This window comes from Poecile atricapillus, chromosome 4 (genome assembly GCF_030490865.1).
Source record: "Poecile atricapillus isolate bPoeAtr1 chromosome 4, bPoeAtr1.hap1, whole genome shotgun sequence".
Classification (NCBI taxonomy): Eukaryota; Metazoa; Chordata; class Aves; order Passeriformes; family Paridae; genus Poecile; species Poecile atricapillus.
The window spans coordinates 32,574,590-32,588,248 of NC_081252.1; the positions used below are offsets into that span (position 1 = coordinate 32,574,590).

The 13,659-nt window shown below is 49.9% G+C and overlaps 1 protein-coding gene and 1 long non-coding RNA gene across 4 annotated transcripts; one reads left to right on the forward strand and one right to left on the reverse strand.

Annotated features, from left to right (window-relative positions):
• Positions 1–316: 316 nt before the first annotated feature.
• Positions 317–6,633, reverse strand: PPP1R3B (protein phosphatase 1 regulatory subunit 3B). 3 transcript variants are annotated; one of them, XM_058838633.1, is made up of 2 exons: positions 6,569–6,633; positions 317–3,734 (listed from the first exon to the last, which is right to left on the reverse strand). In XM_058838633.1, the coding sequence occupies exons 1-2, from the start codon at positions 6,580–6,582 to the stop codon at positions 2,843–2,845; spliced, it is 906 nt and encodes a 301-aa protein (XP_058694616.1). In that variant the 5' UTR covers positions 6,583–6,633; the 3' UTR covers positions 317–2,842. The 3 variants fall into 3 exon arrangements, with proteins under 3 accessions (XP_058694616.1, XP_058694617.1, XP_058694618.1); XM_058838634.1 differs by lacking the exon at positions 6,569–6,633 and adding an exon at positions 6,036–6,561; XM_058838635.1 differs by lacking the exon at positions 6,569–6,633 and adding an exon at positions 4,566–6,021.
• Positions 6,634–6,914: 281 nt separating this feature from the next.
• On the forward strand, positions 6,915–12,251 carry LOC131578969 (uncharacterized). Its single transcript, XR_009277614.1, has 3 exons — positions 6,915–7,119; positions 7,774–7,907; positions 11,040–12,251. It is a non-coding gene; the product is annotated as an uncharacterized LOC131578969 (long non-coding RNA).
• Positions 12,252–13,659: the final 1,408 nt, after the last annotated feature.

A 13,659-nucleotide genomic window follows, 5' to 3' on the forward strand; every position in this document is an offset into this window, starting at 1 on the left:
AAGGCTGTTCCGAGCACTGCAAAGCAGAGGAAGAGTGAAGAGTACTTGGGGAACAGAGTGATTAATGGGGAAAAGCTCGGAGCACAGAGAAAAGGGTCGGGGCTGCTCCCATCCCAGGGCTGCAGAAGTAGTGGAGCCATTTGTGGCGGCAGGAAGGCAGCAGGAATAGGCAGCTCTTTCCTGTTTCGGGCAGCAGAACTCAGAGTGGATGTGTGCTCCTCCCTGCCCATCGCCACTTGCAGGAAGCTGGACCCGTGTCCAAATCGCCTCCCCAGCCCCATGGGTGCTTAAATAAGATACACAGCCAAGATTTTGTTCCACCTTTATTTTAACAATCAGATAAAAACAGAGCCATATTTTTAAAAGAGTCATTACATGGCAATTATAAAGTGCATTTTCCACTTGAATGTTGTGTACAAAAATATCTTTTAAAAACAAACATGCAAAACATCCTACAAGGCACTTCCAGGCACAGAGCAAGGAGAGCAACCCCCTCACTTCTATGTTCACATTGGCAATGGAAAAAGGGAAAAGGGGAAAGGCCACAAGTAGTATTTTTAAACTGCTATTGATCAAATAGTCAGTTCCCAGCCTAACTTTACTTATGGCACTGCTCTTCTAGCTTATCTTCCATGTTCCTCCCTAAGCACACCTGATGCCCAGCCTGAAAACAAGCCTGCACGGAGATACCACCATCCACAGCACCCCAGACCCACATGCCTTGTTTTGGCTCCCAAACAGCTCTCCATAGGCACAAGAAGGTGCCAGGAGAACAGGACTTTTCTACAGTTAGTGTCTTACAACATCAACACCATACACTAAATAAATAAAAAGTATCAGTGTCACTCAAACTTGCCTTCAGTTTGCCAAGCTAGGCAACAGTCCCTTACAGAGAGACCAGATGCAGGCTCTAAGGGCTGACTTGGGAAGATGTTTGAATAGAGGAACCAAACATGATGAGCTCTGGGCTAGCAGGTAGATTCACCACCTCGACTAAGTGATCAGGCACAGTGAAGACACATACTGATTCTGTATTTTGGAAAAGCAGCAGTTGAAGGCCAGCTATTCTTCCTGCAAGCTCCTGTCCCTTTTGATATCCAACAGTGATCCCAGTATCCCTTCTAGGTTAGAGTAAAACAGCTTCTAAGTATTTATACAGTAGTCTCCAGAATTAAAAGCTATGCTACCAAAGTTAAGTAGTCTAGCCTGTTGCTTGTCTCCAGCACATCCACAGGCTACTAGAGGCACACAAAATTATATAAAGCTTATGCATTAGAAAAAGTAGTATTCCCTTGACCTCTATTTCTACCAATTGCTCAGCACTCTCTTTTGAGCTGAGGGATTAAGTTATTCTGCTCAGTTAGCACCCAAGAAGCTCTGTGAGGCTGTTTGGCACTGCTGAGCTCACCACCTCAGCACACATCCAGAAGACGAGACACCTCTTTAATCAGGATGGTTCACATCTGTGATTTGTCTCACATGCAGGGGTGCTGTCAGGATAACCCCACATCTCATTCTCCTCACGGCTAGTTCTTTGCATAGGTGGGGTGAGCTACTTTTTATGGTCAGAAATGCAAAGTCTGGGCATTTGCAGGTCAAACTGGCAGATACTGCTCCAGCAGCAAGGGACGCCCAAGCACGTTCATCCAGGACAGCCACAGCACCCTCAGATGTGAGCAGTGCTACACCTTTATCTGCCAAGCAGTCCATGGCACAGGAGTAGCAAACCATCACCAGATCTTAAAAGCAGCACCAATTCCAAAGCCTGTTCATCCCAAAGCATTGCTGGGATTGCACATACCACCCCTTTCTCTGTCAAGGCACTTCCACCATGGTAGGTACACAACAGTCACCTTCCTGTACAGGACACAACACAGACAGCCATGGGGTCTGTTTGTGTTTAGCTCCTGTAACACCCCAGCAGAGTCTCCTGCACAGGACCCTGGGCCCCAGCTGGACAAAACCCTAGTTTACAGTCCACAGGAGGATGAAATACATTTTCAGGGTCCAGCACAGCCAACTTCAGATGTCCATCAAGGGGAAAAAGCATCATTGATCACTTGTGATTAAAGAAACAGGAAGGTTTTGAAGAAGGCAGCCAAGGATGTCAACCCACAGCTGTGTTACAAGCACCACAGAGCTACAGCTAATCTCTATTTTTGGTAACACCAATGGTATGAGAGATTTTCAAGATCATCTGATATAACAACCAGTGACTAAGCACATCAGATCCTCTCCCACAGGCACATCTCCTAATATGGCAGGCTGTAGGGCCATACTTCCTGTCATCACATTGCATTTTCACTTCCAAAACATGCTTTCTGCCTCCAGTAAGAAGGGCCTCACTACAAGGACATGTGCAAAGAGGACTCCATTCCCAGCAATCCAACCACACTATTTCCTGACAGGGACAGGCTGGCTTTGCAAGGAGAAACCTGCAGCTGTAATAGAGCCCACTAACAATATAATACTAGGACATATTTTGGAAGAGCCTTTTAATACTAGGCAGGCAATACAAAGCAGCCACCACTACACAGCTTGAACAGGTAATAAGCATGGAAGTGTTTCCCTGGACACTGGCATCTTTACTGAAGAGGAAGAAGAAGTGCTGAAGAGACGTGAGCAGTCCCTGGTCCTCTGATCATCTGGGAGAGCCTGATTTGCTTCTCTGACTACAAGCCCCTTGCCAGCGGAGCACTGCACATCTGGTTTTGCTGGGAGGCTTATGCTAAGCTACAGAGAGCCATACTTCTTCCACCTATTCATACACCTGTGTTCAGACCAGCCCCAAGGCCTGCAGACACACCAGCAACAGTTAGTCAGCCTGGCTTTTGTCCTTGGGTCAATAGTAGGGCCCGAGCTTCTCATAGCCTGAATAACTGGGCCACTCAGGAAAGAGGCCATAGGAGCACCGAGGGCTCCCAAACTGATCAAATGCACTGTCCAAGTCAGGAGCCTGTGGGGGACGGACAGCTTCCTGGGCAGACTTCAGTTCTGACCGTATGATCCTGTAATTTGTGCCCCTGTTGTTGTCCCAGTACACCTTCCCATTGCACTCAAAGGAAATGGCAAACTCGACTCTTTCATGTGACTGAATTCCCTCAGGCAAGCTGATGTCAAAGGAAAATGTGTCCTGATCTGACCCTCCATACGTATCCTTGACATACTGGCATGGGTGGTCTACAAAGCTTTTCCACGTGTCAAACGTCATCCGGATCTTCACCGTCTTTTCGAAAGCGAGGTTCTTCACCTTCACTGTTCCCACAATAGATTTCTCCTTTAGCATACAGTTTTCCAGACAGACACAGTCTGTCTGGAGGCGGTTTCTGAAGTCCAGGTAGTCAACAGAGGGCTGAACAAAATCCAGGACAAAGCTGTCCTTCTCCACTGTTGTCAAACCCACGATGTTGTCTATCAGCTCTGTGATGTTGAAAGGAATATCTAGTGGATCTTCAAACTCTGAGAACACCTTCACCATTGTCAGAGAGAAGCCTCTGCTATCTGCAAACGACACCTTCTTCTTTGCTTTGATGTGTGTGAAGGAGCTGGCTGCCTCTTCTGGTCCACTCAGTGCAGTTTTGCTGCTCAGCTGGATGCAGGGCCGCAGTGGCTTGCTTGGCTTTGGAGCAATTTTGCAGGCACACTTCTCTCTTCGCACAGGTGAGGAGCACAAGTACAGCTGCATCGCAACGTCCACAGCCATTGCTTGCTTGTGAGGGAAATAGTCTAATACTCTGGAAGACGAGAAGAAGGGTCAGTTGATGCCAGAAAAGCACTTTTAATACAAATTTTGTCAGACAGTTGATATATCACTTTCCCCCAGCCATCCCAAGTAAGCTTGCATCTTAATTAAAGGCAGGTACTTGCATGGTGTGATTTACAGACAGTGATAAACAGACTACAGCAGAATTGGCAGAACCAGAGCCTATTGTGCCCTTGAACAGCTCTTCCAACTGCTACAGGGACAGAGTCCCCTCTTTGAAGGCACAGACGCAGGCACTGTCCTACCAGGCTAGCAATAGCAGGCTCCAGAGCATTTGCAATCCAAAGCAAAGCCCATGGCTCAGTCCTGCCAATGCTCACAAAACGCCCAGATTATCAAATTTCAATGCTATGTAAAGCAGTATTCCTGCTGTGCTTTCCTCACTCCAGGACAGATTCTTCCCAGGGCTTCACAAGCTTTTGTAGGAGTAAGAACTCAGTTTGTCACAAGCTGCCATACACAACTGACTTCCCCTCTCACAGAACCCCGGATGTCAGCCAAAAAACTCGCTCAGTTGAACTACACACTTCGCTCATCACTGTCCCCCAGAACTGCTCCATCCAAAGTACCTCCAAGTAGTATTGTAAAGATAGCAACAGTATGACATAGAAGCAGGGCACAGGCTTAGCCAAGACTGCTCTGGAGCTTTCTTCCCTCCACTTTGAAACAAACATCAGCTCAGAAGGCACATCAGCTAGTTTTACCTCCAGCACAGAGTCTGCACCTCAAGCCTCCACAGGGTTTGTACTAAGCCCCTGGAAAACATCCATACAGCCACAGGGCTCTGCCAAACACAACTCACCTGCTCGAGGTTCACTGAGGCTTTGGAAGCAAGTCCTTCTCCCAGAAGGCACAGGCCACGTGCCCCTCCACTGCAGCCTCTCCTCTAGCACCCAGCCCACTCCTTCATGGATGCAGCACTATCTCTCCCTCCATGCATCCATTGTAGGGCACTTTGCCAGATGTAGCCCTGGAATTGCCTCTGCAGCCAGGCAGCTCCTGGAACACTGCACCTATCACTCCTGCCCTTACACTGCTGTTCAGATGGATGCTTTTGGCAGACTCTCTTTGGTCTGGCTCTGGATAAATCGCTGGATGGATTTATCACACACATCCCCCTTAAGTCAACTGTATTGCAGCTGACTTTAAACACAGAGTATTCCCTTAATAAAAATCCTGCTTGGCTGCAGGCCAGGCTCCAAAGCTGCTCCCACCACACAGAGAGAGATGAGGCAGCAACAGTAGCAGAACCACTGGCCTTGTGATGCAGCAGAGTTCTGGCCGCCAAAGCCATGCACAGCCAGCTCTAGGACTTGATTGCTGCTCCCGTGCCAAGAAAAAGCAAGAGCCACACTCTCCTTTAACTCCCCACCCTCTAACACCAACACAGCAACTCTGAGCAGGCTTTCACAGCATCTACTCAGCAAGGGTATCTGTTTATTCAGAGCACATGTGCCAAGGCTTGCATCCCAACACACCCACCAGCCAACTCCTTCTGCAGTGCCTCCTTTCAGCTCAAAGGCAGCTGCACAAGACACCTCAGATCCACCTGTCTGCAAACACTATTCTGCTCATCTCTACCTGGTTTTGCCAAGTTTTTGCTCACACACTTTATATAGGCCATTTCCTCTTCTAAATTTATGCAATGCTTCTTCTCTTACTTAGGTCAGTTTCATCTGCATTGCATCTTTTCCCAGGGAAATTTATTCAGCTGAATTCCTGTAACTTCTCAGAAGTCAGGTTTCATAGTAAGTCTTGGTTATTCAGAGTTTTAGAATGAAGAGACATAAAATACCCAGCCCAGCTGCATAACTTGGAGCTTTTTTCCAGGCTAAAAACTATAGCAAGAGCTTTTCATAACCAACTATGAGTGTGAGCCCTGTGCTTTTATGAGCTACCAGTTCATTTGATATCCCAGACAACTTTTTCCTACACCGGAGAGTCTGCCGATACCCAGCTCTCAGACAGAGGCAGGTTTCCCCTTTTAGGGCTGAGGAGGGTTGAATGCATTGAAGGTGAGAGCAGGAATAAAGCTTTGAGAGCTCATTCAGGAAATAAAGCTTCAGGAAGCAAAAAGTGCAAAGCAGGGAGCCCTTTGCATGTACAGGGGCCAATTCCTTTCCCTCACCCCTCAAAAGAGGAGCAAACTGGACTCTGCCAGGACTCCCTCCTGTAGCTTTACCCGCTCCAGAAAAGGATGTCCGTCGCCACTCATTCCTCCCTCCTGTCATTCGACGAAGGAGAATTAAGCCAGAGCCAAGGAATTACTTACACCTCCATTATCGAACCCCTTCGGTTGCCTCCGCTCTGCTTCCCCACTCTACCTGGGGACAGGTGACCCCTTGCCCAGGGCTGGGCGTGCAGCACTTGCCGAGTCAAAGTTCGCAGCCGCGGCACGGCTGAAGCAGCGCTCGGACGCTCCGCACTCCCCGCTCCAGGGCAGGCCGGGCCGCCCCGCGGGCACAGCCCGCTCCCCACAGGCGTGTTCACTCGCTACAGCCCGCCCCCTGCGCAACACCAGCCAAGCCGCGCCGCCCAGACCCGGGAGAGGCAGCAGGAGCGAGCCCCGCGGAGGGGCAGCCCCGCCACCCCGGGGCTACTGCTCCGACCCAGCCGGGGGGCTGCAGGAGCCAAGCCGCAGGATCCCGTTTTCCCTCAGGAACAGCACAGCGGCGGGGAGCGCCAGACCCGCTCCCGCGCACACGAGGAGGCTGCGATCCCGAGCAGGAGACAGGCGGGGAAGGCAGAGGGGAGGAGCGGCGTCAGCGCCGGGGGTCGCGGCGGGCGGGAGCAGCGCGCCCGTACCTGGTGCAGTGCATGGGACCCGCCCGGCAGCACCTCCTCGCGCCGCGCGGGCCCCCGCGCCGGCCTCTTAAGGGCGCCCGGCCCCGCCCCGCTGGGCGACAGCCAATCAGCGTGCTCCGAGCGCGGGAGCTCGGCACGCGAGGGGGCGGGACCGGCACGGTGGGCGGGGCCGCGGTGGCCAGCGGGTCCTGAGGGGCCGCGCCGGGACTGGGGAGCCGCCTGTGGGGGGAGCTCCCTGAGCAGCGCCGGGGCTCCCGTGTGGGGGAACCTCCCTAAGCAGCGCCGGGGATCCCGTGTGGGGGAACTTCCCTGAGCCAGCGCCACCACTCCCTCCGCGGCAGGGCAAGCTCGTTGTGGTAGGAGTGACAAGCTCTGTGTCGGGCGTCGGCTGCCCCCAGTCCCTCACTATCCGTCGGTTCCTTCGCCAGGTTGCTCTCCCTGTGTGTCCAGAATCACAGAATCAGTTTGGCTGGAAAAGACCTCTGAGATCATTGAGTCCAACCTATGACCGAACACCACAGTGTCGACTAAACCATAGCACTAAATGCCAGGTCCAGTCTTTCCTTAAATACCTTGCGGAGGGTGACTCCACCAACTCCCTGGGCATCCCATTCCAATGTCTAACTACCCTTTTTGTGAAGAAGTTCCTTCTAATGTCCAACCTAAACCTCTCCTGCTGCAGCTTAAGACTATGTCCTTTTGTCACTGGTTGCCTGGGAGGAGAAGCTCCTTTTAGGTACTTGTAGACAGTGATTAAGATCTCTCCTGAACCTTCTTTTCTCCAGACTAAACATCCCCGGCTCCCTCAGCCGCTCCTCAAAGAACTTGTGTTCCAGACCCATCACTTGCCTTGCTGCCCTTCTCTGGACCCGCTCCAGCCCCTCATGTCCTTCCCAAATTGAGGGGCCAAAATTGAGAAGGGCAGAGTAGGCTTTCCAGGTGCCGCAAGTAAGCAGCTAAACCCACGGGAATGTGCTCTTGAGACAGGAAAGCCTTTTTGGGGCACCAGTCGTCCTGCCTGAGCTGGCCCAGGGTGCTTGGGTGCTCAGGGCCAGCTGGGGAGGAGGGTAGCGCTCACACTCATATCTTGTGGCCACAGTGCCAGGGTTGTGCTGGCCCTGGATAGAAATCTCCAGAGGATAATCAAAAATCTGTTTTCCAGACAATTTACAATGTGCAGGGGAAAAAAATGCCTTTTTTTGTAGAGGTGGCTTCTATCCAAGAGGAAGAAACACCAACAGGCTCTGGCTGGCAAAGACATCAGCTCCATGGGAATCCCTATGCAGCACATGTGCAGAGCTGAAAAGGTGTTTCCAAAATCCTGAAAACATCATGCCAGGTGAGTTGATGCTCTGTCATAGACCCCATTTCTTTACAGAACCAGCTAGGCCAAGGGGTCTTTCCAAGTGTCCTGTCTCCAGTTCCCATTTCTGCTCCTTTGGGCTGCCCCTGTGTCAGTGTCAGCACAGAGCACAGTGTCCTCAATCATTTGGAAAGTGTGCATGGAGCTGGCCTCCCTGTTAGGGGAGTGGCTCTGTGGACAAATGTCACCTCCGTGGGAAAGCAGCAGAGGCTGTAAAGCCTGCTGGAAGGTAGGGATGGTGCATTTACCTTCTTCCCATGGTAGCAGTAGGGATACTTTTTGTGCCACATCTGGCTTCTAACTGCACAGCTACAAGCAATGCTGCTCTCTCTCACCTTCCTTACAAAGCAGAAAAGCAGGATTGAAGTGACAACATTTGTTTTCCATTAACTTGTGGAAACACAGACAGCTATTGTTAAAGCTGGAGACTTCCTGCTGGAAGCTGCCATTTAATAAACTTACTACTCTGCAAGGCAAAAGGGTTTTTTGGGGGGGAAAAACATTCTCTTTTTTTGTTTAATAAACTCTTTTTTAATGAAAGCAATTTTAGTATTTAAAGCTGGGGAGAGAGAGCTGAAAGATGTACCCCTTGCAGATTTACAGTAATATTTCACGTGCTGAGCGTATGGTGGGATTTTATCATGAATTACTTAACAACAGGGTTTACAGAAGAAATGAATGGACCCATGTTCAGATTTCCCCAGAAGACAGACATGGGATGAGGTGGTCATGGCCCATGGACTCCCTCCAGTGTTGCTTCCCCTTCTCCAGGCAGAACCACTGCACCCTAGCTCAGGCATCACTGGTGCAGAGAGGTTTGGGTGGAAGTGGCGGACTTGATGGGGTGAGCCCCAAAACTGGTGGAAGCCCTGCCCTGACTTACACTTGTCTCTGGTCCACCACAAGTTTCTCCTGCGCGTTGCTGGCAGCTCAGAACCATGGAGGTGCCGAGGGAGATGCTCTGTGCTGGGTTCACCTCTGTGCTGTGCGGGCTTTGCACAGCTGCATGCAGTCCGCAGCGCCAGGCACAGAATGCATATGAGGTGGCTCAAGGTGCATTTCTGCCCCTGTTTGCTGTGAGCAGGGCAGGGTGTTGCACAACTGGCTCAGTGTTTGCCCCTGAAGCAAAGGTAGGTGGAAGTCTGGGCAGGGCATTGTGGCAGACTGTGGACACAGGCTCTTATCTCTGGGAAGCTGAGATAGTGGCTATATTTAGCTCAGTGCTATGGCCTTGTGTGGTGATCTTTGTGATTTCCCCACAGCTTTCCCCACACCCCTTCTGCTTTGCAGAGGGATGAGAAGAGCTTGCTCCCTGGCATGAGGAAGAGGCTTCACGTTGCTTCTCTCTGGGGGAGTGTTGTAGAACTGGTCCCATCCACGACAGACAGCTCTGTAAGGAGGGTCCCACTCTCCCATCCTCTTGGATGCAGCCCTGCTGGTTTGCTGCCCGAGGGGAGGCTGAGTTTCTCCAGCCCTCCGGAGGGGCCCTCCTTCCCCTGCCATGCTCCCTCAGGAGCCACTCTACCAGCAGGCTTGAGTAGATCCTCGGGGACCCTTCCTGGTCCTGCCACCTCCTGGGTGCCCTGCTGGAGACATGGGTGGATGGAGCATCTTCTCCTCTGTGTTGAGAATCTGCAGGCTGCTGCAACAACTCAGCTTCCCAGCAGCCAGCCAGTGGGCAGCCCCGGCAGAAAAGGGGAGAGGGCCAAGAGTGTTGTGCAATGTGTCCACACTGCATCAAGCTGCAGGGCCAAGGCTCAAGGGCAAGGGCTGTAAACTAGTGGAGTGGTTGATGTAATAGGGAGCTGTGCAGGGGCTGCTGCCATGGGGCAGCCTATCCCATATCTCATGCCCTCTCTCAAATCAGCAGTCCCTGCCCACCCGTTTTAGGTTTCATGAGACTCAACAGCTGATGGGGAGAGACCCAGGGACATCTTTGCTCACCAGAAGCAGAGTAGGGCTTGGCTGCAGAGGCCAGCTGGCCAACGCCCACTGATCAATGTCTGCGCTTGCTGCCCAGCCAGCACTGACTGCCCCTTGGCCAGCTATGGCTAACGTGACAGAAAGCTGTAGAAAACATGGATTCCCTCACCATCAGCTTGGTAACTGCAGTCAACTTGGTAGCTCTCACCATCATCTGTAAGTGAGTGCTGAAGCCTGATGTGTTGCCTCGGAGCTCCTTGTGCTCCCAGGCCCCAGTCTGGCTTCTCCAGTGTCACAGCAAACACAGCATCACCAAAGGACAGACTTGAAAGGTCCTGTTGGGCAATGGGATTCCTCTTTTATTTTCCATGGGTCTTGAACTCCTGTGTCTCTCCCAGGAAATTAAGCAAAGAGCATTCAATGTGCCACAGTATCACAGGAAGTCCCACTCTTGGCTCAGGCTCTTGACTGTACTTTGGGGAGCTGTGCTTCAGAGCAGAGGGCCCACTGCTTCTCCTGTCCAGAAATGAGGAGCTGCTTCAATTTACTGGCTTCAGGCCTGAGGTGGGGTATTTATCTTGGCATGGCTCCCTTTGGATCTCGTGTGCACCCATGGTCAAACACCCCGAGGAATGTGTACTGTGCCCGCTGAAGACCGTGGCACCTGCCCTTCCAGGCCAACATGCACAGCAAAGATGGTGTGGGGCCAGATACAAAGCCTGGCCTGGTACTGTGTGCTGTAGAGAAAGACTGGGTATTACAAAACTGTGGTTCTAAATATCCAAAATTCTCAACAAGAGAGGCCTTAAAAATTGTGGCAAAGAAAGGGAAATTATAGAGGAATGAATGAAGACAAATTAGCCACGACAAATGCTTTAAGGAAAGCTGCTACTTAGAGAGAAAAAGGGGAATGGGCTTTCAGCAAAGGAAGAACTCAAAGGGCAGCACAAGGAGACAAATGACGGTAGAGAAACCAAATGACAGGCAGACAGGAAAAACAAAGAGAGGAGTCTGTGGCCTGGCATACAACATGTTTGTTGAAAATGTTGTATCAGTGCTAAGGTGAGGCTGGGTACCAAGTTAAAAAATCTTTTCTCCAGAGACTGGGGACACAAGAGGGGGTGAGTCCCTGCAGGAAGAGAATGGTACCTCCTGCTTTTTCAACATATATAATATTCTTTTCAGAGAGCTGCTCAAGGACCTTGCCTTCCTGCAGTCTACAGAATTCATTCCCATCAGCGAGGTTCTGGAAAAATCATAGCAATAGAAAGCAGGCTGATTGTCTGTGCTAAGATTGCATAAAACAGTGTAACAACTGTGTACCCATCCTTTTTTCTTCATGAGAGCCTCCCTTCCTCTAGCGAACATGCACTGTGGAAATGCCTGGCTTGACTTCCCAGAAACTTTTCTTTGTTACGCTTCAGCTGTTGCAGAGAAACATGGTGGTTTTCCATCCCTTCTGCTGTTTGTTTGAACCCAGGAGTACCTGGTTGTGCAGGTATTATGTGTAAAAAGAAAAAAAAAAAAAGGCTGTAAACAGGAAGGAAGAAAGAAGCATGAAGACACAGCTTGGACTAAAACCTCAAATCCTCCAAATTTCCCATGTGCTCCTGCAGGAGAGAGACAGCAAGGACTGGGCTGGAGTGGCAAGAGTATGCAAAGGAATTTGCATTCTGTTTCAGTGGGTACACTGGTGTGATTGCAAATCCAGAGGGATGCTCAGCTCCTTTCAGGCAGTCTGAATCAGCCCGGTTGCATTGACAGCTTGCCTTTTTTATACCATACAGGTATCCAACTGGCTGAACTTGAACCTGCCCTGGATGCATAAGTTATGGTGAAGCAATATATATTTTAACTTTGGTGCCCTACAAAGTTTGCAAACCTAGTTTGGTGGAGCAGTTGTCTTGGGAACTTCTATGTATCCAGGCTTGGGGACTCAGAGGGCTTGTCTTTGCGCAAGAGGCTGAGCTTTTCCTGAAAGCCACTTGTATGCTGATGAAGGCTGGGAGAGAAAAAGCCAGACTGATGAGTGCGTGTATTGATGATAAATATGAACCTAAGCTCCTTTCAGGGGTTCATGCCCTTCAGCTGAGCCTCTCTGAATATCCAGGCCCTCTGCTGGTCCATCTCTCCATGAAGCATTTTGCCTCATCTGAAGATTAGTGTCAGTGAAAGATGGGATCTGTTGCTTTCTGGATCTGCCTTTGTGTGTTCACTATAGAAAGAATCTGACAATCAGCAGGAACAAGATGCCTGACTTTTAAACAGTATCCTGAGCAAGTGCCAAAGGCAATGTCAGCAGTAAAGGTAAAAGCTTAGGGTGATGGGGAAGGTCAGCTGAAGCTACTCCAGTCATCAGCCTTTGCATTTCTTGAAAATGTTTTTCAAGTGTAACCTGGCCTTTTTATTTGGAAGTATCCCATGTGGGCAAAAATTATTAAAGGATTTTTACCCAATTAACCAGAATCTTGAAGTATCCTTCTTGCAGAAACTAACTGCTAGCAAAATTACCCCTCTCTGGGGATTATGTACTTCTGAAGTTGCACAATAAATGCCACTAAGTAGATCACTTGAGATCCCAGCTTTGAAGCATACAAATGCCTCCAATGTCTGCGGGTACCTTGGCATTGCCTTGTCTCCTGAGTACTTAGGATCATGAAGGGACAGCTCTCTCCCTGCCTGATTTTACAAGATCCAGCTAATCTCATCTCCACCTCACAGGATTATGCACAGTGACTTTGCACCACAGCAAGGACTTCTAAACTTGGATTGGATGAAGCAGAATTTAGGAAATGTGCATGCAGACAAGAGGCACACCCAGGGCAGGAATAACTCTAACGGGATCTGGAAAACAGGCTAGCTATTCATAGGAAGGCTGCCTCTGTCTCTGGTTGGGGAGGAGGGAGTCAGGCCATCGAATGGTACGGTAAGCAGCGTTACAGTGCAGACAGCTGGGAATAGCTCAAGTCCCAAGCCCACAGAGCCTGTGAGCATTTTTATATGTTTCTTTCAGCTCTCCTCCTCCTCTAGTCTTTGCTCATCTCATATTACTGATCTACCAAGCTTCCCTTCAGCAGCAGCTTACTGGGACCCTGGTGTGGCTGAAAACCTCCTCCCAAAAGTAAGACAAACTGCATGGTGTCCCTCAGGTTTCTCCGAATGCTACTGATTCCTGAGTAGAAGTTAAAGCAACTCAAGATGGTGCAGACACAGCAGGTGGTGAAAGAGAAAGTCTTTGGCTTTGTAAAAAGGAGACCAGCTTACCGTGATTTGAATCCAGTGACACCAGCAAACCTGTAAAAAACAGCAATAGCTGGGGGCTGCAGAAAAATCACAAGGTTGAAATAAATATTATGGTTCTGAAAGTCCCCACAAATAGGCTGGGAATCGAATTTACTGACTTATCTACTCCTAATGAAGGAGAAATCTAGAAGAGGTGAAATAGTGCATAGCAGCTAAACACCTTGGGTTCTGATTTTTTTTTTTTCACCTCTAGAACTGCAGTGATAACTTAGGTGCTTTTGCCCAAAAGCCAAATGCCACAATAGGCCATCTTTCCTAATTTTTCAAAAATACTTTGACCCCCACCGCATTAGTCCAATTTTGTGCAGTACCACTCCATCAAAACTCATAGTGCAGTGCTGGAAAACTGCAGACACCATCAAACACTCAGCACTAATTATTTCCATTCATCTAAGGGTTACTTCAGAATACAAGGTCTTCTGTGATATTCAGGCTTCCAGTGAGGCAACAACCAGGAAAAGACCAAACACTATTTTCTGAGGCTGGTGGCTGTAACCTTATC